Source organism: Myotis lucifugus, unplaced genomic scaffold (assembly GCF_000147115.1).
Source record: "Myotis lucifugus unplaced genomic scaffold, Myoluc2.0 scaffold_384, whole genome shotgun sequence".
Lineage (NCBI taxonomy): Eukaryota > Metazoa > Chordata > Mammalia > Chiroptera > Vespertilionidae > Myotis > Myotis lucifugus.
In genome coordinates, this window is record NW_005871432.1 from 500,438 (window position 1) to 524,345 (window position 23,908).

General features: G+C 44.8%; 2 protein-coding genes across 5 annotated transcripts in view; one reads left to right on the forward strand and one right to left on the reverse strand.

The window, feature by feature from the left end:
* Positions 1–10,063: 10,063 nt before the first annotated feature.
* Positions 10,064–18,191, reverse strand: PIGP (phosphatidylinositol glycan anchor biosynthesis class P). Its single transcript, XM_014467254.2, has 5 exons — positions 17,936–18,191; positions 17,384–17,482; positions 15,787–15,859; positions 13,027–13,145; positions 10,064–10,984 (listed from the first exon to the last, which is right to left on the reverse strand). Exons 2-5 carry the CDS (start codon positions 17,463–17,465, stop codon positions 10,854–10,856), a joined length of 405 nt encoding a protein of 134 aa, XP_014322740.1. The 5' UTR covers positions 17,466–17,482; positions 17,936–18,191; the 3' UTR covers positions 10,064–10,853.
* Positions 18,192–18,307: 116 nt separating this feature from the next.
* The window catches only part of TTC3 (tetratricopeptide repeat domain 3), a 106,388-nt gene continuing 100,787 nt past the window's right edge, over positions 18,308–23,908 (forward strand). For 2 of the 4 annotated variants that reach the window (XM_014467244.2, XM_023743322.1), the window contains exon 1: positions 18,308–18,463. The gene's annotated coding sequence lies outside the window, so the exon portion shown is untranslated. The remainder of the gene's footprint in view (positions 18,464–23,908) is intronic. The other 2 variants (XM_014467252.2, XM_023743329.1) reach the window with 2 other exon arrangements.

The following is a 23,908-nucleotide window of genomic DNA, read 5'->3' on the forward strand; positions in this document are numbered from 1 at the left end:
TTAAAACAGTATTTGTGGCCCGGGCCGGGTAGCTCAGTTTGTTAGAGTGTCGTTCCAATATGCCAAGGGTGCAGATTCGATCTCCGGTCAGGGCACATCCAATGAATGCATAAATAAATGGAACAACAAATCCATGTTTCTCTCTGTCTTTCTGCCTCCCTCCCTTTATCCCTCCTTCCCTCCCATTTTGTCTTTCTAAAATATGGCAAAAAAAAAACCAAACCCAAAAAACAACCCACACAATATATGTATCTTTTTCTTTAGCCACTGAGTCACTACAGGCATAATGCAATCTTTTTGTGGTGTGACAACAACTTTAATTTACAAAGTAACCCAAAGGAAAAAGTTCCAAAGCAATCCTTTGGTTTCTCCCCCGACTCTTAGTTTTTACTTTCCTGGGTCTATCGAGGTTCCGTCTCCGGTGCACTCGCAGTGACCTCTGAGCCATCCATCACAGGAAGAGGTCCAGGTGTATTTTAGGATGACGACTTCAGTTCCACAGCAAGACATGCAGGGAAGATCAATCGCTGTGATCCAGGTCATCATCAGGCTTGACATTTTTGTGAGCATCTTAAATTCCTCTACACCCCAGGATTATGTTGTTAAACAATGCGGTCGGGCCAATACCCAGGCTTGTTAGGTGTAAAGTTTGGGGCTTCACGTTATCCACAAGATCAAAAAACAATGGTCACCAACTGTCATAACTGGAGGTCTCTCCAGATACATCAGATACTAACATGCAAATGTGGGAGTTTTACATAGCTTCCCACAATACATTGCCCTAACAATAGTTATAGCTACCATAGAGGTCATTAAAAGACATTTCAACAAAATTGATTTAAATTCATTTCCCTTCGACATACAGCAGATACAGAAGAGGGAGAAAATTGTAAGGGCTTGCTGAATTTTAAAAGATAACATACCTGCCCTGGCTGGTGTGGCTCAGTGGGTAGAGTGTCGGCCTGGGCTCTCGGGTTCACTGTGGTCAAGGGCACATACCTGGGTTTCGGGTTTGATCCTGTGCAGGAGGCAACCAATTGATGTGTCTCTCTCACATCAATGTTTCTCTCTCTCTTTCTCCCCTCCCCCTCTCTCTAAAAATACATGGGAAAAAATCCTCTGGTGAGGCTTAACAAAAAGAAAGAAAAGATAACATAACCTGTACACCCAAGATTAATGTAATATTGTATGTCAACTAGACTTTAATTTTAAAAAAATAGTGAGAGAGAGAGAGAGAGTAAAAAATAAATAAAGAAAAGGTAATGCACCCTTTAAAAAACAGCCAGGTTAACAAATAGATCATCATCACCCCGGAAGCCCCTCTGATACCCCTACCAGCCCCACACTCTCTTCCCCAAGGATAACTATTTTGACTTCTAGTACTATAGGTTCATTTTTAAAAAATATATATTTTTATTGATTTCAAACAGGAAGGGAGAGGGAGAAAGAGAGAGAAACATCAATGATGAGAGAGAATCATTGATTGGCTGCCTTCTGCATGTTGGATCAAGCCCGCAACCCAGGCATGTGCCCTTGACCTGAATCGAACCCGGGACCCTTCGGTCTGCAGGACGACACTATCCACTGAGCCAAACCGGCGAGGGCACCATAGGTTCATTTCGCCCAATTCTGTACCTTATGTAAATGGAATCATACAGTATGTGTTCACTTGTGCCTGGTTTCTTGTATTCAACACTGTGCACATGAGTCCCTGACTGTTCAATGGCATTTTGTTGTAGGAACATAGTCCTACTGATTTTTCCATCTACGGTTGGTGGACACTGGGGCTGCTGCCAGCGTTGGGCTGTCAGGAAGAAGGCTGCTATGGGCATTGCTGAGTAGGCCTCTTGTGCACACGTGTGTACATGTCTGCGGAGGAGATAACGAGGTGGCTGCTAGGTCACGGGGTATGTGTGTGGTTGGCTTTAGTGCAAATCATTTTATTTTGCTAAAATCTAGAAAGCCACCTGAAGTGGTTTGACAGTAAACACACCGACCTGCAGAGATTTCCTCAGTACAAACAGGCCATCATCCTTCTTCGGGGTTGACCTGTGCAAACACTGCCAGGGGCAGGACAGCTGAGAATCAGTCACGGAGCGGCTGGAGGGCGGCGTCTCCCAAGCATGGCCCTGAACACCCCCCGCCTGTGCGTTTCCTGTGAACTTCCTGGCATTCGTCCTGCAAGCTGCGGCCCAAGCCCGGGGGAGCTCGGCTGGGCTTTGACCCAAAAGAAAGCATTCCGTTTGTTCAGTTTCCCCCTAGGACCTGGAGGTCAATGTATCATCATCATTAATGTAAAATATCTTTTTATGGATTTCAGAGAGAAAGAGAGACAGACACATCAATGATGAGAGAGAATCATCGATCAGCTGCCTCCTGCATGGCTCCCACTGGGGATCGAGCCCGGAACCCGGGCATGTGCCCTGACCAGGAATCCGACTGTGGTCTCCTGGTTCAGAGGTTGACGCTCAACCACTGAGCCACCGCGGCCGGGCCAATTTATTATTATTTTTTAAGTCCAGGTGATTATTATCGCAGGCTACCGGGCGGATTCTCCCAGTTCCTAGGTGGCACTTCTCTGCGTTCTCTGGAGCTCTGTGGGCGTCACCGAGGGGGAAAGCAGGCTCTCACCTAGAACCAGTGCTCCTGGGAGAGTTGCGGGCTCATCCACTACCCAGGGCATAGCCCATCCCTGGCCCGTCACCTCGTTACTGGAATCCACGCCAGCAAACCCTGAGGCAGCCACCGTGCTTCGGTAGGATGTTTGTTCAGCACCGGTGAGTCTTAGAAAGCCAGAGAGAGCTGCTGGAGGCCTGGTGGAGCATCGCATCGCCTTCCCTCCGGGTCGCTGGGCTGGCTGTGCACCTGGGTGTGGAGAAAACTGTCTCTGGAAACAAGGCCTCTCTGGCTGGCGGCTGCCGGTGGAGGTGGGGCTCCCAGAATTCCCGGGCCTGTGAAATTCCTCTCGCAGCTGTGGACCAGGCTGCAGGGGCGGGTGGTGGGGGGGGGGGGGTTGTGTCTTGGTTTTGTTTTCTTCCCACTTCTCTTTTTATCTGGACGCCTCCAGATGTTGCTTGAGCTCAGCCAAGCCTCTGCATTGCTCTGTTCGAGTACAGAAGGAACTGTTTCTGGAAAGTGCCTGTGGCCTTGCGTTTCAATGGGAAGCAGTGACTGCTGTTACTTCTCCTCCACCAAACCCCAGTGCCCCAAAGGGAGGGGCTGCCATCCTCGCTCTCAGCATTAAGAGAAGTTACCATATGCCAGTGATGGCGAACCTATGACACGCGTGTCAGAGGTGACACACGAACTCATTTTTTTGGTTGATTTTTCTTTGTTAAATGGCATTTAAATATATAAAATAAATATCAAAAATATAAGTCTTTGTTTTACTATGGTTGCAAATATCAAAAAATTTCTATATGTGACACGGCACCAGAGTTAAGTTAGGGTTTTTCAAAATGCTGACACGCCGAGCTCAAAAGGTTCGCCATCACTGCCATATGCTCTTAACCATCTGCTTTGGTTTGCTTTAAAAATTGTCACAATTTTTAAAAATAATATGTTTTTATTGATTTCAGAGAGAGGAAGGGAGTGGGAGAGAGAAATAGAAACATCAATGATGAAAGAGAATAATTGATTGGCTGCGTCCTGCAGGCCCCACACTGGCTGGCTGGTCTCCCATCCCCTTGTTTAAATGAATTGTTAAAACCATAACCCTTTCTTGCTCTTCTGCTAGCTCTTTTAAACAAAAGTTAAATAGCACAGCCCGGCCGGTGTGGCTCAGGGGTTGAGCATCGATCTATGAGCCAAGGGGTCCCGGGTTCAATTCCTAGTCAGGGCACTTGCCCAGGTTTCAGGCTCTATCCTCAGTAGGGGGAGTGCAGAAGATAGCTGATCGATCAATGTTTTCATCTCTCTATCCCTCTCCCTAAAAAAAAAAAATCAATAAAAAATTTAAAAAAAATAATAGAGAAATAAAATCAGAGATGCATGGAAGATTTCCTTAATCAGCCCTGAGAATGAGCACAATTCTTGTTCTGCACACAAGGGAAGGGCACGAAGCTCATGCTCATATTGCTTCCTTTGTTGGTCACTTTGGGAACCCAGAGTACTTTCTGGATGATCTGACCTTCACTAAGCATGTCACTTCAGGAAAACCATCACACTGGGCTTTTTGTCTTTATCTCACACATTCAACAAAATATGTAAAATGTGGTGAGAAGATAGCAGTAGATACAATAAAAGTAAAAAAGTCTTGCCTGGCCGGTGTTGCTCAGTGGTTAAGCGTCAACCTATGAACCAGGAGGTCACAGTTAGGCACATGCCTGGGTTGAGGGCTTGATCCCCAGTGTGGGGTGAGCAGGAGACAGCCGATCAATGATTCTCTCTCATCACTGATGTTTCTATCTCTCTCCCTCTCCCTTCCTCTCTGAAATCAATAAAAATACATTAAAAAAAAAATCTCAACATAGTTTCTAAATAGTTAAGACCCAAGGGATCAGGACTGTGCCTTTTTTGTTTTTGTAAATCACAGTCTGCCCTGGTTGTTATTTAGAGTGCAATCCTTTAAAATTCAGGTCCGAATCAAAGAAAACATTGTCTTGTATTAGTCAAAGAAGTGAACTGAGTTAATTCTATTGACCTTGCTGTCACCTCCGCCCCCCCCCCCGTCCCAGAGGCCCCTGTGTGCAGCCCCTCCCCTTGCCCATTTCTCTCTGCCCGTGTGTTTTGCCAACACTTCTCCTGGCCAGCCTGACAAGTCCAGGAAAGTTCAGTTCCCTTGTCTCCAGCGTGGGTTTCTGTCTGAGCCTGCCCTCTCCTGAAGTCATGTGTCCCTCGCTAGCAGGGGCAACCTTGGAGGCCCACCAGGCTGGGCTGAGCTGCCCCAGGGTCCTTCCTTCCCCCAGCTCCCGGGCCCTGCAGATGGTCTCTATCTCAGGCCTGAGTCCCCACCGGCCTCTCTCTGGGACCCTGTGTCCAAGTTTAGGGACCACTCACTAGCAGAGAACTGATGACCCCATCCCAACCCAACCTGACTCCCCACAGTCTCTCTGAATCCTTCCTCAGGTAGCCCCCCACCCCCTTCCAGGTCATGTCAGCAGACCTTGAAGGGAATTTCCCACCCGGGTCCTCACAGCAGATCTGGTCAGAGCCAGAGGGGCCACAGAGAGGGCCTGGGGCCGGCTGAGCCAAGCTGCTGTGGGATAAAACAGGCTGCTCAACTGCAGGGCCCTGCCGGCCCCTCCTGACCTCTGACCTCCATGGGCCTGCCCATGAGAGCGCTGCCCACTCATCCCTGGGCCCCTCCTGAGTCCCCATGATGCTTGCAGACTTCACCCCTGCACCCAGCCACTGGGCCAACAGTGACCAACCCGCCAAACCGCCCAGTGGGCCCCTCTAAGCTACACAATCTTCCTTTATTACTGACTGGTTGTTCATTCAACCACTCAGGTCATTCAGCCAAAGTATATAGAACACCGTCTACTTTCCAGGGACCACTCTAGGCCTCAGGGAGATGTGAATACGACAGATGAGGTCCCTCCCTCAGGGAGCTTTCAGTCCAGTGGGGACAAACCAATGATTATCACAGTGGGGTCTGTGGACGAGGACTGGGCCACAACCTGTGCCACCAGCCTGAGCCGAGGTAGCACCGAGGTTGAGGGAAGTGTTTCTAAACTCCCAGAGCAATTTGACAGTAATTTCATGTTTGTTTAGTAAAAAAAAAAAAAGAAAGACAGAAAAAAGAAATCAGGCTTCTGTTATTTGTCTTCTTTTCCATCTCATTTTTCTAGTAATCCATTTTTAGGATATTTCGCAGAAGGATAGATCCATAATGGACTGGAAATTTAGAAAAATCCATCCTACACCCCGGAAGTTTTGAGAAGCCTTGTTCTAAATGACAAATTGCAATGTGTGCCACGGAAAACATGGTGGAGGATAACGAGGACAAACCTGGTCCAAGGAGGGTGGTGTTTGATGGGACCTGAAGGAACCAGGCAGGCAAAGAGCTGGGGAAGGAGCTTTCCAGGCCAGGGAACCGCCTGTGCAAAGGTCCTGAGGTGAGCGAGAAGCTGCAGGGCTGACAGGAAGGAAGCCAGTGGAGCTGGAGCAGGAGCAGGAGCAGGAGCAAGGGGGCGTGGGAGGGCCGGCAGGCAGAGGCTTGGTCCGTGGGTGCATCCTGAGGGCAAGAAGATACTGAAGGGCTCTAAATGGACACACACTTCCCATCGGCCCCTTTCTGACAGCACAGGCACAGGGCAACCTCATCCTGGACTCTCTGGGAGGGCTTACTCATGAGATCCAGAAGGACATTGGGACAGCAGCACCTCAACTAAAGTCCAATCCCCGGATAGAGGTTTGCGGATCAGCTCTCCTGTGAAGGACCAGCACGCAATCCCTTTAAAGAAACCTCTGTGCCTTGACACAAGATGCTGCCGAGATGGAATGTGACTGAAAGACTTCCTCAGAGGTAATATATTTTGTAACGTGGGGAAAAGCTAAAGAATGGAAAAGAGAATTCATAATGTGTTCTGAGAAGGGTAGGGGTTGGGTAATAAGTTGGTTGATCTGGCCTTTGATCAACAATGGAGTGATGATGGGTATCCTTGACAATAATGCTCACGCAGGCTCTGTAAATTTCTGAGCCATTACCGGGAAGATGAGGTGATGTGAGCATGATTTTAGAACTGTGTCTTCGGTATCCTCTTTTTAACAACGTGGCAAGCTGTGCTTGAGACGTATTTCACAGGGAGGTCGACAAGTCCTCGATAACTGGTACCCACCGCTCATCAGATCACAGATCTCTGCACCCTGCTGCTTTCAACAGGAGAGTTCCCAGGGCACTGACACTGAGGAGGAAAGTCTTTCTATATTATAGGAAGTTGCTGCAAATTGTTTACCAGAGATGCCTCAGGCAGGTTTAATTTCCGAACCAGCCCCATAATTATTTTTATTCTTGCAAAAGAATCACTTTGCATGTGAGGGGAATTTTCTAAATGAGTTTGAAAGTTTGAGTCATGCCCTCCACATAAGCCTCCTGTGGCTGCCAGGACACTCTTGATGTAAGTTTGCATATTAAATATGAATATCAGTGAATTCAGTAGCTAGCCAAACTATACTTTTCAACTTCTTCGAACTTATTTTGTTACTCTGGAAATGATCATGGAAGACCCACTGTCACGTTCATGAATAATTATGCATGATGCTGAGTGGTGAAAAGTCATGCTTTGCTGGTCAAAGTATAAAATTAAGCCTACCTTCCCGGGCAATTTGGCAATAGGTGATGAGCACTTTTAGAAATTTTATATCCCTAACCCTTATAGAAATATTTCCTAAGGATATAATCAGAGATAAATACAAATATTTTTATACAGGGGTATTTGTTATAATAATACTTATAAAAATGAAAACTTAGACTCATCCTACAATCCAGTAACAAGAAATTTGTGAAATAAATTATGGTGCATCTATATGACAGAATATTATACAGTTGCTAAATGCTCACAATATGATGTTATTTGAAAAATAAGGCAAACATATTTACAGTGTGATTCTGTTGATATTGTTGTTAAACACATCCTTAGAAGGGCTTATACAAAACTGTTCAGGTTGTCTTTGGGTGATGGATTATAACTGTTTTTTGTTGTTTTCTATAGTTTTAAAATGCTCTACAATGTGTTTGTATTACTTTAAAAATAAGTGATACTTATTAAAACCAATGAAAATATTTAAAACATCAGTCCTTAGATACTATATTATTAATGTAGATTTAAATGTTATAATCATGAAATAACCTTAGCCATGATCTTATAGACTTTTAATCAAGGATATTTCTGAAATAATCTATTACTGATCCATAGAATTGGTGGTTGATGGACTGATCAATACCTTTCAATCACCCAAGTTGTTTGGCTCATGGCATTTTCATGATTTATCCAACGGGGAACATCTGATTTAGCCCAATGCACTGGTCTATTGGTGACAAGAAGGTCCTGATAAGGATGGATGGAGAGGTGAGAACGAGGGCAAGTTTTGGGATCTACCTTCACTGAGACCATTTTCTTTGAGGGATTGGATATCTGATCTGATTTTATTTATGTCAGATCTTTGAACAAATGACTACACAGGTATGTGTGGGAGGGAAGGGGTTAAGTCTGGAAGCAGTGCTTGATTTAAGATTTGTTTTGGAGCCACTTATCTTTTGGGTTGCTGACAGCAATAAGCATTTTTTAAATGCCTAAAGGAATGAAAGTAGATTGGAACCTGGTTATTTCTCTATCTTCAGTCAGATGAATGTTTGAGTTAAAAAACAACCCAAACCAAAACAAAACAGATCAAAGTTACTTTTAAATTTGTCATGCATCTGTACCAGGTGTGTGGCCTGTTCTGTCAAGATGACCTAAGAAAAGATATTTATTTTGTAAAATAAAGTTCAAAAAGGCAAAGACATCATTGACTTAGACCAAAAACACCCAGTAACTCCTGCAATTGGATGGCCAATAGGCATTGACATACATTCCTTATTTTGACCAGAAACGGGTAGAGTTATTCCCAAGGTTAAGTAAAGGTCATCTCTCTCTGCCAACTGCCACTCAGTGGTGATGGAAAAGCAAAGGCTGAGGTTGGGTGCCTGGAAATTTCACTTAAGAAACAAATGGCCCCAGTCTGTCTGTTCACTCAGGTCATTTCTGTTAGTTTTCCCATAATTGTACTGGATCAGCAGTCAAGTGAAACGACAGATTCATCACTGATAGAATCTCTGTCCTGGGCCGACAATTCTTTGATTTGTGTGTCTTTGTGGCCAGGGCCATTATTTCTAACTGCCTTTTGATCCTGCAGCAGGTCATCTATCTTTCACACATTAAATTTAATCTTCACGTTAGATGCTGATGGGGAATTTGGTCTGGAGTGGCTATTGGACTAGTTTCACAAACTTCAGTAACTTCAAAAAAAAATCTTAAAAGACATCAAAATTTGAAAGTAGAAAGCAAATAATGATGGCTTTCTAGTAATTTAAGGTTGTTACAAGATCTCCAGTGATAATTCTGATTACTTAGGTCCTTCAATGATTTGACTCCTTAAAATATGAAAAGTGTACACCACTTTCTCATTACATCTTCAAAACAATTTAATTGTAACACTCCTGATGATTCCAGATATGAGCCTTTGAACTTTTTTTCATTCACCAACTATATAACTAGGTCCTCTGTGTTAGGAACAAGGGGCCAAGGATGACTCAGGGAAACAGAACTAATAGGATCTATAAAGATAGGTGAGAGATTTATCATGGATTTCCTGGGGATTGAGCCCACAACCCAGGCATGTGCCCTGGCCGGGAATCAAACCTTGATCTCCTGGTTCATGGGTCAACACTGAACCACTGAGCTACACCGGCCAGGCATCACACAGATGATTTTTATCCACAAAAGATGTTCGCTGTACTAATTATTTAAAATTGGGGAATGCAGACAACCAAAGAGGCCAGTGTAAGGGAACGATCATCTTTCTTCTCATGTTTCTGCCTCAGTGACTGAAACCTTCTGCCTTCTTGGGGAAGACACCTCAACCATTCTCTCCACCCCATGCTCCTTATACTCAGGTGAGATGTGACTTATCAGATGGGTGAAATGGGCACAGGTGACTGGCTACAGAGTTGTCTGCTATCTGCCCCGACCTCCCAGGTTGCAGCCCACCCACCACCATCTCTGTGCATGCCACTGGTTGGGCTAAGTCTCTAGATCTGCAGGCCCAGCCTCCTCTTACCAGATTTAGGGAAGAGAGCCTGGTTTTGGCTCCCAGAACATGCCAGTCCATGGTGCATTAACTGAGAAACCAGTCAGAGGGTTGGATGGGGCCTCAGCAGCTGACGCAGGTTGACTCAGCTGCTTCTAATATTTGAGAGCCAGGTAAACAGGCTTTATAACTCAAGTGGGCCATCCTGGCTGACTAGGGTGCAAGGCGACATTTGAGTCACTGTGAGTCGAGCTGGCGTCATCCAGCCCTGGCCATGTGACTCTCCGTGACTATGATCTGTAAAAGCAAAGCTTGGGTACTACTGCGGAACTAGTCCGAGACAGATATTTTATTCTGGAGAGGAGTTATGCAAAGTGCTGAGGTCCCAGAAAACCAGCTCCCTCCCACCTGAAAGTCAGTGCTCTCGCTGCTTGAAAGCTCTCTCTGCCTCGCCAATCTTTATATGCCTGGCTCTTGGTTTCACCAATCAAATCTCAGCCTCAACTGCCTCTAACTGAGCAGCCTACTTGACCACTGGATCTAAAGCAGCCACTTTCTAGAAACTGTACTATCTTAATTCTCTGCACAGCACTCATTTCCTTCTTTATTTGCTTGGTCTATTTCCATCTGCCTCTAAAATGTAGGCTCGTTGGGAATCTCATCGCAACATCCCACTGCCCAGAGAAATACCTCGTCTGTGTGAGTACTCAATCAATAAATATTTGCATCTTAGACATGAATCTGATGGCAAGGACACACAGTAGATGAACCCTTCCCCCAAACTGGAGTCTGCATTCTGGGCCTCTAGAATAAACAGTGAGAAAGACACAATTGCTCCCTGAAAGAGACAACATGAATGACTCTGGAGGGATTTCCTGCTTCTACTGATACTTATTTGTTTAAACGCCTGCTATATGGTAATGATCAATGTTTTATTTATTCTGTCCATTAGTAACTAATATTTGAGAACTTTTACAATATTAATGGACCTTAATCTAAGATAAGTTCAACTTACATTTTTCAAAATATTTCAATACTGGGTATTAATAAGAGAGATAATTATGGTCAAAATTATTATGCCAAAACTTGTAATAAATGTTTGATGGTAGTGTATACACAATTCAGTTTTTGGTGTAAGATTCTTTGGCAGTCAGAAAGAACATCTGATTTACTTCGCTAATAGGAATATCTCTTAACGCTGGGATGGCCTCTTCCTGGTATTTCTTCTGCTGCTGATTTTTAGCATAGTTATCTGCAAGAGGACAAAAGGCTCTCATTACCCAATGAGTTCTTCGGTCTTTATGGAGACCCACTACATAATTGACTAGGCTAATGCTTGGATAATGAAAAATACGTTTAAATGTTATTAAAAGATTACTTGAATGCTCTCTTTAGAAGCAATGTCCCAATTAGACTAGAAATTAGCAAAGAACTTTTAAAAAATATATATACTTTTACTAGAGGTGGTCCCTCAGCCCAGCCTGTGCCCTTTCACAGTCCAGGCCTAAGCCGGCAGTTGAACATCCCTCTTGTAGTCCAGGACCCCTTGCTCCTTACCACCTGCCTGCTCACTGCTCCTTAGCACTGCAGTGGAGGCAGGAGAGGCTCCCGCCACTACCGCCTCGCTTGCCAGCCATGAGCCCGGCTTCTGGCTGAACAGAGCTCCCCCTGTGGGAGTGCACTGACCACCAGGGAGTGCAGACACTCAATGCAGGAGCTGCCCCCTGGTGGTCAGTGCGCATCATAGCAACCGTTCGTTCTTGTCGTTCCACTGTAATGGTTGTTTAGGTTTTTATTATACAGATTGATTTCAAAAAGGAAGGGAGAGGGAGAGAGAGATAGAAACATCAATGATGAGAGAATCATTGATCGGCTGCCTCCTGCACACCCCCTACTGGGGATTGAGCCTGCAACCCCGGCATGTGCCCTTGACCAGAATTGAACCCAGGACCTTTCAGTCTGAAGGTTGCGCTTTATCCACTGACCCAAACCGGCTAGGGCTAGCAAAGTACTTTTTTGCATCTCTAACTTGGGTAAGAAAGTAGTATTTCATTCATCAGTACAATGATGTGTTAAAGTCCCATTTGCACATTTTTCATAGGAATAGAATCCTATTCAGGCTGAGAAATATATTTAAATCACCTGAAAACTATTAAGTCATTTGGTACAATCATTCATATAAACTTAACACTTTCTCCCTTCTGCACAAATTGTCTGTTTGCCGTGATTCCAGTCAAGAATGCAGGGAATACAGTAGGTTACCAGAAAAGAAGCATCAACCTGTGAATCAGGAGGTCATGATTCGATTCCTGGTCAGGGCACATGCCCAGGTTGTGGGCTCAATCCCCACCCAGTGTGGGGCATGCAGGAGGCAGCCAGTCAATGATTCTCTCTCATCATTGATGTTTCTATCTCACCCCTTACCTTCATCTCTGAAATTAATAAAAATATATTTTAAAAAAGAAATATAAAAAATTATAACTGTCCTAGCTGGTTTGGCTCAGTGGATAGAGCGTTGGCCTGTGGACTGCAGGGTGCCAGGTTCAATTCCGGTCAAGAGCACATGCCCAGGTTGCGGGCTCAATCCCCAGTGTGGGGCGTGCAGGAGGCAGCCAATCAATGATTCCCTCTCATCACTGATGTTTCTATTTCTCTCTTCCTCTCTGAAATCAATAAAAATATATATTAAAAACAAAAAAACTATAACTGATTTGCAGAATACATTGTATAGGCTCATACACACACAAAAAGGCTTTAAAAGTTAAAAAATCATACCTGGAAACTTAAAAAATACTTTACATTTTAGAATACAAGCAAGCTTAGGAGTCTGCCTATTTTAATCTTTAGATTTTAAAAAAAGAACTTTAAAAAATAAAACTGCAAAAACATGCTATGGCTTGTCTACCCCTTACTGTGGTCAGGTGTACACAGGGATCCTGAGGACCCCCCCAAATCCCTCCTCCTGGACAAGCTCTGCATGGGCCTGTGTGTACCCCTCCATCACCACTGCCTGTCGAGGATAAAGGAAGTTCCTGCCAGCGGAGCTGTCGAGGAACATGTTATAGACTTGTCGTTTTTATGAGCAAATGCACCTGTTGACTAGTGCTATGAACAGGGTATTCATCAGAACTTATTTCCCAGGTAAACCTGCCTCTGGTATAACTCTGCATTATGTCTTCCAAGTTGGTATGCCCAGGTGTCATTTTTGCAGCCTGTTCTTGGTTGCTTTTCTTGATAAAAGCACTCAGAGCCCACTCCTCCGTCCCCCAGCACATCCCATTGGTATAAATTTACCTGTGACTGTATGAATGGAGTTGAGTGGCGAGGTGCTCATCATGTTTACTCCAAATAAGAGTACATACCCGATTACTATAGTAATGAGGAGGTAGACAGGCAATGCAACTGCCCAGTACCTGCAGATGAGAAAATTCGGTAGGTAACAGACTTCCCCAAAAGCTATTCTTCTTATGAGTCCATCAGTAAGATAACATAACTTTTAAAATTTAAAGTAAAACAGGTACCTAAAAGACAAACAGTTACGAGGCCTGCCAGCTTTTTGTCTGTTTGCTTATGTTCCATGCTCCCATCAGTACTCAACCCCCAGATTCTCTGACAGGAAGGGCTCCAATATGCCTCTCAATGTAGCTGAACAAGCACATCAAGTGACTGCAGGTCTGAACCGGGTGCACTGTTTCTTTAGTCATTTGCTCCTACTGTTTTCCCTTTCTGGAACTTCTAAGAGTTAAGATTTTTTCACCCTGTTATATTTTCCTTATTTTTTTCCATTTGCTGTCTTTTTTTCTACTTTCTGGATATTACCTTTGGTTTATCTCTTAACCCATCAATTAAAATTTCAATTTTGGCTGTTATATATACACTAGTGGCCTGGTGCACAAATTCATGCACACTGAAAGGACATTAATTAGAAGAAATATTTTAATATTGCTTCTTGCCCTTTCTCTATAATTGAAGTGTCAACCAAATTCAAGATCGACAATGACAGATCGAAACACACGCGTGCGATTGGCACCAGCAAGTGTTACATGTATTGCGCATGCACGAGTCAACTTAGCCTTTTATAGATAAAAAATAAACTTGTTTAGTTAGACCTGCTTTCTGATGTAGCTAAACTTTTTCCAGCCCAGTGAAGCACCCCAACTTCTCTTTCAGGTAATTGTGAGCAACACAGCAGTAAATATCAACACAAAGCAGATTATTATTGTAGATCACGCAGGGAGAACAAAGGGTAAAATATTTAACTGCAGCAGTGTTTGACTATATCTGCACAGTGAGAAAACCTGAAGTCATTTTCAAGGTCCACCATTTCTTACTTCTTTTCAATCGGGTCAAGTTTCTAAGCTTTCTAAATCTCCGTTTTCCGGCTAATGAAAAGAAAATAGGATTCCACAGAGTCTCCTATCTACCTACTCCAGGACTTCTGTGAGGATCAAATGAGATGAGGCATGGGAAAACGCTTCACAGACATTTGGTTAAAGTGTAAAATGCTTTCACCTGGCTATAAAGCAAGTCGTATTCCTGGGCTGAAGAAACTCCAAGGAGGATAGTTGCTAGGGAGAGGAAGCCAGGCGTTGCTAGGTGATGTCATTACCTACCCAGGGCCCACAGCCACCGTTTCTGGGCTGGCCTGGGCTGGGCTGTGGACCACATTTTGCGCCATGGGACCCCAGCAGTGTCAGCTGCGATTTGGTGGGGTGTCGCTCCGGGATGATGGTGGGGCCTGTGTCCCACTTGAGGGAAGCCAAGTGTTGCTTTGTGGGCACCAGGTCTGTGGTGCCTTTTCTCTGTAAATGGCCAGTGCGCATCACGGCAGCTCCTGCGTTGAGCGTCTGCCCCCTGGTGGTCAGTGCGCATCATAGCGGCCAGTTGGATGGTCAAACACTTAGCATATTAGCCTTTTATGTATACATAGATATTTCCAAAAACAGTAGTAATTCCTTAAACATTCCATTTTTTATAGCATTCTATTCTTGTTTCATGGTGATTTTCTTCTGTTCCTTCCATTAGCTCCCTTTCCTTCAAGTTCCCTTTTTTTCTTTTGTATTTCATTTTAGAGGCTTTTATAAAATGGTAAGTTATGGTTGTCCACTCACATTTAAAAATGAAGTACTAACAAGGTTATTGGAAGCCCCATGTGTATGTGGGCCAGGATGGCAAACTGGTGAGTCTCACTGCAGGAGACCAAGCCATTTCACCGGGGGACCGCCGAATGTCAGAGATTACAGATGCTTTCCCCTAAGCTGGTCAACTTCCGTAGGGAGGAGCCTCCTGTTTTGCTGGGAGGAGCACGGCGGTACAGGCCTGGCAGCCACAAGTCTGGGAGCCTCGTGAGGAAAGGTGCTTGGGGCGACTTATTACTCAGCAATGCAATGATCTCCATTCTCCTCCCTGTCTTTAGTTGTACACAGGTGAGAGATAAGGTGCCTCATTCCCAGGATCAGACCTAATGTCTTACAGACTCTTATTCAACGTTCCAGAGAGTAAAACTGTCTTCTGCAGGGCAGGGAGGGCCAGTCTCCCTGCCTTAAGGGATGAGGAGGGGATTTGGGGGTCTTGTGCGCCTTAAACACTGTTTTCAGCTCAATCCAGAATGACCACGTTAAAGAGGTATCTGTATGTCCAATTTCTAGCCTTTCTGGAATTCTAGGGCACAGCTATTCTTGCTGGCTTCTCTACTTCAGCAATGTGAAAAAGTGGAAACTAAGTCAGTTACCGCTCACCTGTGTACAACTCTAAAATTTTGTTGATACTTCTTACTTGCTATCCCATTATTTGTTACCTTAAAAAATATCTTTTTTTTCCTACAGAGTTACTTTAGCAAGGTGTTGGGAGGAAAGGAAGACAAACATGCATTCAACACATCATTTTTAATTGGAGATATATCTACAATGACCTTTAAAAAGCTTTACATTTCTATTTGGCTATTTATGGATCTTAAAAGAGTATTTAAGATTTGAGTAGTCTTAACAAAAAATCTGATCCTTCAAAACAGCATTAATATACTCTTATTTTATTTAAGCAACATATTAAACTTACTTTTGAGGCCAATAGGTCAAGCTTAAGGCGTTCAGCCAAGACTCGGGAACAAAAGCCCACACGAGGTACAGGACTGTAAGGAGGCGAGAAAAGGCCAGTGAGCTAGCATCTCATCTCCCGAGGGTCACATGAAACAAAAAGCTCCCGTAAAGCCTCCCTGATCCACTCAGAAATGAGTGTTCCCTCCTTTCCGTTCTCCTAGCTCCTTATTTGCATCACTCTTGTTATCACAATTACCTTATATCTTTTTATTGTGGTAAAAAAGTGACAGGAGCCCAGCTGGCGTGGCTCAGTGGTGGAGCGTTGGCCTATGAACCAGAAGGTCATGGTTCGATTCCCGGGGGGAACACAGATTCTCTGACAAGAGGGGGCTCCATAGGCCATGAGAGGCAGCAAAGTGAAGTCCACCCGGTGTCTGGGTTGACATTCTAGCTCTATTTTTTTTTAATATATGTGTTTTATTGATTCAGAGAGGAAGGGAGAGGGAGAGAGAGATAGAAACATCAGTGATAAGAGAGAATCATTGACCGGCTGTCTCCTGAGCCCGCAGCCCGGGTATGTGCCCTTGACTGGAATCGAACCTGGGACCCTTCAGTCCGAAGTCCGACACTATCCACTGAGCCACACCCGCTGGGGCTCTAGCTCTATTTTTTACGGACTGTGTGTCTCAGTATTCTCATCAGTAGAATAGGATAATAACAACATCCACCCCACAGGATTGTCTTGGGAATTATAAGCACTGAATAAACAGTCACCATTTTTTCACACCTGAAGAACCTGAAGGCTCAAAGAAGTAAATGGTCTCAGGTCACACAGCTAATCCGGGGAAGAGCCAAGCTTTGAACCCAAGTTACAACTTCACTCCATCGACTTCTCCACCCAACAGCTTGGCTGATGCAGTTAAGGTTCACACCCCCCACCTTCCTCGTTCCCACAAAATTCCAAAAAGTTGGATTATGAGTACCCCCAATTCTCTCCCTCTTGTCCCCTCGTAATTCTCAACTCCTTCTGGGGAGAGATGTGGGGCCGGGTGTGTGACTCTGTGAGCATCAGTTTCTCTTACCTGTGCAATGGGATCTCACAGGGATTGAGGGAGACCCAGGATAGAAATGCACCTGACTCCTCCAGCCTCATTCATTCCCTTCACTCCCTAGCTGCCACAGCAGCACAGGAGCCACCGCCACAGCCTTAGCCACGGCCTTCCCACTTCCCTCCTCCTTATGGCTGGGAAGGCGGCGAACTGATTTCCTAGTCTGTTCCATGTCTCTCCCTGGGCTCCCATGGCATGTACCACGCTGAGTGTTAAGTGTAGATTTACTTGTCTTGTCCACCAGACCATGACCACAGGCCCCAGGTTCTATCCACTGGGCAATCCTCCCTGGTGCCATATAAACAGCGCTTGAGATTAAACCTTTCCGGCTACTACCTGGCTCACAGAACCCTCTGAACCAACATGAGTCCCCTTCAGGTTTTCTTAAAAAGAGGCACAGGTAGAAAGAATCACAGTTGGTGTGCGCACTCTAATAACAAAGGCAGTCATTTCCTTGACCTTGAACACCAGAGCCAGTCCGTGGCCATCCATCGGGAAAGTACTTACTGAAGCCAAATTGGGAGCTTAAGAAAAGAACAAAGCCATAAATCGCTCTTTCTGGCAACGGCGACGGTGAATTTTCCACCATTTTCCCTTGGAGACAATCTGTGGGAAGGAAACACAATCACCATCAGGGATGTACTCCCCGCACCGGGCTGTCATAACCTCATCGCTCTGCCAAGGGCCACGGGCGCAGCCGCTGCAGCGTGTTTTTCTTCCAGCCTAACCCACTGCGAACGGCTGTCCTGCGCACACACCCCCAACACACGCCCGCTTGCACGCGCGCTCACCAGCACCCACGCCTGACCTGCACGCGCACAGCGGCTGCCAGACCTCGCGTGCACACGCGCACACTCGCCAGCACGCGCACAGCCTGCGGTGGAGCTGGGGGGGGGGGGGCGGGGATTTGAAGGCCCCCCTGCAATCTGCAGGCTTCGCCTCTCTGCGGAGAGGGAAGAGCTGGGCAGGGCGCGGCCTCCCCGGGTCTGGGCCGCGGCGCCCAGGTCCCAGCACCTGCCCTCGGGGGTGTGGGGGGAGGTTGGCTACTGTTCCACGTACGCGGTCAAGGTGGTCCTCGACCTTGGCTCCTTCCCGCGCCCACTCGGGCCCCTCCCAACAGCGCGGCCACTCAGCGAGGAGTCCCCTGCGCAGGCGCCGGCCCGGCAGCCGCAGCGGCGAGAGAGGAGAAGCCGAGCGAGGAGCCGAGGGGCGACGGCGCCTCCCGTCCGAGCGCAGGCGCACCGCGAGCCTGGTCCGGCCGGAGCTCGCGAGCGCGGGGTCCCGCGGGATCGCTCGCCCGCCGCCGCCGCGGAGGAGGGGGCGGGGCGGAGCGACTGCGCATGTGCGCTGCCGCCCACGTGACGCGCTGCCGCCCGCGCCGCTGCCAGCTGCCGCTCGCGCTGGCTGACGTGGAGGGCCGCAGGCGGCAGCGGTGGCGTCGGCGGCCCGCGACCGAGGCTTGCGGTCGGCGGGCCCGGGTGAGTGCACCGCTGGCGCGCGGCAGGGCTCCTGGATGTACCACCGTGTCGCACAGAAGCCGAGATGCCCGGGAAGAGCGGCCCGCCAGGTCCTCTCCGTGGGTGTGTGGTGAGTGTGGGTGTGTGCGCGTCGCTCGCTGGGGTGCCCGCGGCGTGTCTGCGTGGGATGGGGTGCGTGGGATGGGGTGCCGGTGCGCTGGGGGTGTGGCCGACTTTGTCGGCCCCGGTGGGTGTGTCCCTTTTGTCTGGTGTCCCCCTTCTGCCAGCGTGGGCCCCTCGGGGCATCGGGGCGAGGGTGGGAGTGCCCCCGTGTGTGCACATCCCCTGGCCGCCCGCGCACCCTCGTCTTGAGGGCGACCCCGCTGCTCGGCGAGGGGTCCTCGGCCGCAGCGCGCAGGCACGCGCCCGTGGGTCGCCTCCAGCCCTTTGGGGTCCGGGCGGGTTCTTCCCAGCGACGGCGCGGGCGCCCCCGGCCGGTTGGGTGACCCCGCTTGGTGTCACTGCCCCTCTCCGGTGGGTCCGCGACCCCCGCCTGCAGCATCCCTCGCCCGGGTGTGCGTTCTCGCGTGTCCCCGTGCGCCTGGGTCCTGTGGAGTGCGTGGCCAGTGTGCGGGTGTGCGGGAACGTTCGTGCACGCCTCGTCCTCCGTGTTTTGTGTTTCCCGTGTCTGCGCCACCTGTTTTCCAGTCGGGGCTGGCCCCTCCCGTCCCCCGAGCCCTCCCCTCTCTGACGCCTCTGCGGAGCCTCCTCCACCCCCCGAGCTAACGGGGCGGGGGGACTGCTGCGTCCCGCCAGCTGCTGCGTGGTGCTGACGGCATCTCTCGCGTCGAGCCCGCCTATTCACTAGGGGGGCCCGCGCCCCAAAAAGGAGAGGAGGTGTAGGTGGATTTGGGCGCTACCATGCGTGCCTTTTCCAGAGGCGCCCTACACCCCCAGAGCCCTGCTTGGATTGCAGGCTTTTGCCAATATTTGCAAAATCAATAACATCTAGCCGGCCCTGGCGTTCTCGCTAATACTGAACGGCTCACGCAGTGTTTGATGCCGTTCACGTAAATTCTCTCTCTCCATTCCGCCCGACATCCTGGCGAGGGCAACCAGGTAGACGTTTTAAGATTGTACTCCTTCTCCTCCTCTGGGAGCAGTTTTCTCATTGTTCCAGCTCTAGCTAGGACTTTTTATTATTATTATTATTACAAGAAATTGGCATTTTTATTCTAAGGGAAATGGAATTCATTATGAGGATATGCAGAGAAAGAAACTTAAAATCCGTTAGGGACCCAACTACTCCTCTTGTGCAAAGAAAGGTGCCTGCTCTCTGCTCTAGGGCTGCGTTTTAGTGTTCATTTGCTTGATTGTCTTGCTCTTGCCTAACTTTCCTTTATTTTTTTCTTTTTAATTTCTGGTATATTTCATATATGCAATACTAAGTGGGGGCGTCTAACCAATCCATGACTCAGATTTACAGATGTAATAATTTTGCCAAATTTACTTTAGATCCGTTTTTTTAAGAAATAAAATTGTAGGTATTGGAGATGGTCTCAGTTCCTCCCCTTCCTTCCGTGTTTAGGCTTGCATATTTTACCAGTATACTTGGATCACGGTGAATCCATAAGCAGTAATATAGTGTGTTTTTAAACTTTAATGGTATGAAAAAAATGTATCTTTTTGCAACTTGCTTTTTTTCAATCAGCATTACCTTTTGATATTTATAAACAAATAATTTGGAAATTTGAGTTATCTTTGGTTCATTTTAATTGCTGGTATAGAAAACCATTGTATGAATATACCATTATTTATCCATTTCTCTGTTGATGGACTTTGAGGTTGTTTCTGGTTTTTTACTCTTAAAAACAAACCACAATAAACATCTTTGTGCTTGTATGCTTGTGCACACATTTGGAAATTTCTCCGGGAAATACACCTAGTCCTTTGCTGGATAGTAGTGATATGTGCATCTTCAACCCAACCAAAAGTCACAGAAGCTCTCAAAATGGTGGTTCTAATTGTGACTCTCACTGGTATTGAGTGAGAGTGCTCATTTTCTCACATCCTTGCTAACTTTGATTTACATTTCTGCCTTCTCTTTAATGACCAACTACCTTACAACTTTAGCTTGCGGCTAAATTTGGCTTCTGCTCTAGCTGGGTTTATCTCAAGCAGCTAACTGGCTCAGTCTTTATCTAATTTGGTCCTCATAAGATTAATTGCAATAAAATTTATTTTGTACCTAATGTATGTCAGTTCCTATGGTTGATATAAAGGTAATAATTTCCATCATGTACCTCTCTAGTGGCAGGTGAGGTGATTTAATTACTTTTTTTCATATGATGAATTGTTTTTAAAAATCTTTTTTAAAAATTTAATGTAATATTTGATACATTCAGAATATATATAACCTATTTAACTTGTGAAGCAAAATAATAAAATGAACACCTATCGATATACCACTCATTCCAAAAACACACACAAAATAACCTGTATTGAATGTGCTCACCTCCAGAGTGACTTATCTTCTGAATTGTGCCATTCATTGCTTCTTAAAAAATAATTTTATCAGATATGTATACATCCCTCAACAGTGTATGGTATCTGTTGTTTTTGAGTTTTTTAAAAAAGGAATATTGGATACAGTTTTCTTGGATTTGCTTATTTCTCTCAAAACAAGTATAGATTTAAATTGTCATTTTTCTTTGCTGTGTAATATTCCATGGGCAGATATAACACAGTGTATGCATTCTTCTGTTGATGGGCATTTTGGTTCTAGGTTTTGCTATTAATGAAGGTTCTTGTACATATATTCTAGGACACAGTTGCAAGAGTTTCTCTAATTTTCTCACTGGGTATATGCCGCCCAGGATGATGATGATTTTCAAGGGAGGACTTGGGCACAGTGATGTTTATGAATCAACTTATCGGTCAGGTTTCATATGTACTCTCCTGAAATTGGTAATGCCTAGGGCTTATCACAGTGGCCTCCTTCTGGTTCTAGTTTCCCCCCTTTTCACAGTACCACTCACCCACATGGAATCTGCCTAGAGCATTACTCCAAGTGGGAAAACTACACAGAAAAAAAGGGATAATTTAAAATACAGTGTTTAGTGTTAGGGAAAGCCTCTTTCAAAGCAGGCACTTCCCATCTCCTTAGAAGCTGCATTCCAAAAAATTTTAGCTTTTTATGTGTAATTGTCACTGTATATAGTTAGTATTTTTATTAACTTTGCTGCAGTAATTATAATACAATTTAAACCAGTGGTATTTCACTTTTATTTTAAAATGTCACTGATACTCCAGAAATTCATTTAAATTTAGGTAAAAAATTTTCATTGTCTTCTTAAACTATGAAGAGTATGTAATTTTTAAAGGCATTTTGATGGTTTGTGAATAAAAAAGGGGTGGACACCACTGTGATAAGCTATCTGGTAGAAGTGGAATTGTGGGTTATGGGTCATGAATATCGGACTTTACAAAGTGATGCCAAATTGTTTTCTGAAGTGGTTGTATTACCTTATACTTTGGCCAGCAGTTTGTCAAATTATATACTTTGATTAGCAGTGTGTAAGAGTTCTAGTTGATCTATATCCTCTCCAACACTTGTTATCATCAGACTTCTTAATATTTGCCAATCAAATGGGTATGAAGTGATCTATCATTGTGGTTTTAATTTGTATTTCTTTGATTATTAATGAGTTTTCTTTTCATGTTTACAAACCTTCTGTTTTCCTCTTGTGAAATACCTGGCATATTTTTTACCCATTTTTCTATTGGGTTGACTTTTAAAAACTAATAAACTGTAACACCGATCCTTTATTGATTATATGCACTGTAAATACCTTCTGTGACCTATCTTTTAACTCTTGATGTTTTTGTGTTTTTGTTTTGGTGAACAGAAGTTCTTAGTTTTAATGTAGTCTAATTGGAAACTTTCCATAGCCCTGGGATTGTAGAGACATTCTCCTGTGTTCCTTTCTAGAAGTTTTAAAATGATGCCTTTCACATTTAACTTCATAATCCATCTGTATTGGTTTTTGTGTATGGTGTGAGGCAGTGATGCTCATTTCACCTCCCTCTCCCCCAAGTGGCTACAGTTGTCCTCTGATCATCTATTGAAATGATTCTCTGTTCACCAGTGATACCCTGAACCACCTCCTTTTCATGTTTACTCTCTATATGCATGGCTTTGTTTCTGGCTAACCTTTCTGTGCCACTTGTCCACTTGTCTGTGTCTGTGTTGATACCACTGTCTTAATTTCTAATGCTATAGCGTAACCAGAAATCTTGATAATTGAGGGCGGGGCGGGGGGCGGGGCTTGAGTCTCAGCTGTTGGATCTTTGTTCTTGTTTTAAGAATCAGTTTGTCACCTGACATGAAACATTCTTTGGGAATGAATTGGAATTGATTAAGTTCGGGGGAGAATTGAAATCTTTAAGATTTTGAACCTTCCTGTCTGAGAACGTGGTATTTCTATGTATTTAGGTTTTAAATGTCTTTTAATAGAGTTTTGTCATTTTCTCCATACACATCTAACAGTTTTTAAATGTTTATTTCGATGTTTCTAGTAGGTTTGTTTGCTATTATAAACTTGTTTTTTTAAGATTCTATTTTCTGTTTATTGTTGGTAAATGGAGAGTTAATGGATTTTAAAATATTGATCTTTAGTCATCTATTTGTTTCTAATATTTTCTGTAATTCTTTTGGGTTTCTATGTGGATAATTATATCATTTACAAATAGTGACTCTTTGAGTTCTTTCAATTTTCCCTTTTGTTTATTTTTCTTGTCTTAATGTGCTGGCATGCTTTTAGATCTATGTTTAGTGGAAGTGGTTATGGTTGTTCATTAGAAGTGATTATAGTGGACATAAAAGTCTTGTTCCTGACTTTTAAGGGAATGCTTTTCCATTAAAAACAATGTTATGAATTTTTGTAGATACTCCTTAAGTTAGGGAAGTCTTTGTGATTTTGTCACATGCTTTTCTACATCTGTTGAGAATATCTTGAGTTTTTTCTCCTTTAATGTGTTAAATGTAACGGATTCCACTTAACACATTTTAAAATTCTTAATTCTTACATTCTTTCCTGAGATAAACCCAAATTGTTGGTGGTGAATTGTCTTTTTGCAAACTACTAGATAGAGCTTGCTAATACTTTACTTGGGATTTTTGTATTTGTCTTATGAATGAAATCACCTGCCATTGTTCTTTATTGACTGTCCAGTCTGACTTTGATATTAAGGTTACACATGCCTCATACCAGTTAGAGAGTAGGTCCTCTTTTTCTCTTTCCTGAGCCAGTTTGAATGGAGTGATTTGTCTCTTGAAAGTTTAGTGGAATTTAACTGTCAGAGCGAATGTTTTCTTTGTGAAAGAATTGCAGATGTTAATAATTTAGTAGAAATTAGCAGTTGAAATTAGGTGTTTCCTTTAGTCAATTTAGTAAGTTTTAGAAATTTGACCTTTCAACAAAAATTTCAAGTTTATTGGCATCAAGTTCATGTTATTGTCTTAATTCCCTTTAAATCTATTTTATCTGTGATTGTGTTCCCTTATTGTGATTGT

Excerpts from the sequence above, each read along its gene's own strand:
- PIGP (XM_014467254.2), bottom strand. The coding sequence starts at position 17,465 with ATGGTGGAAAATTCACCGTCGCCGTTGCCAGAAAGAGCGATTTATGGC. Across the intron at positions 15,860-17,383 it reads AAGCTCCCAATTTGGCTTCA|TCCTGTACCTCGTGTGGGCT; the intron begins GTAAGTACTTTC and ends GCCTCCTTACAG. Across the intron at positions 13,146-15,786 it reads TTGACCTATTGGCCTCAAAA|GTACTGGGCAGTTGCATTGC; the intron begins GTAAGTTTAATA and ends TCTCATCTGCAG.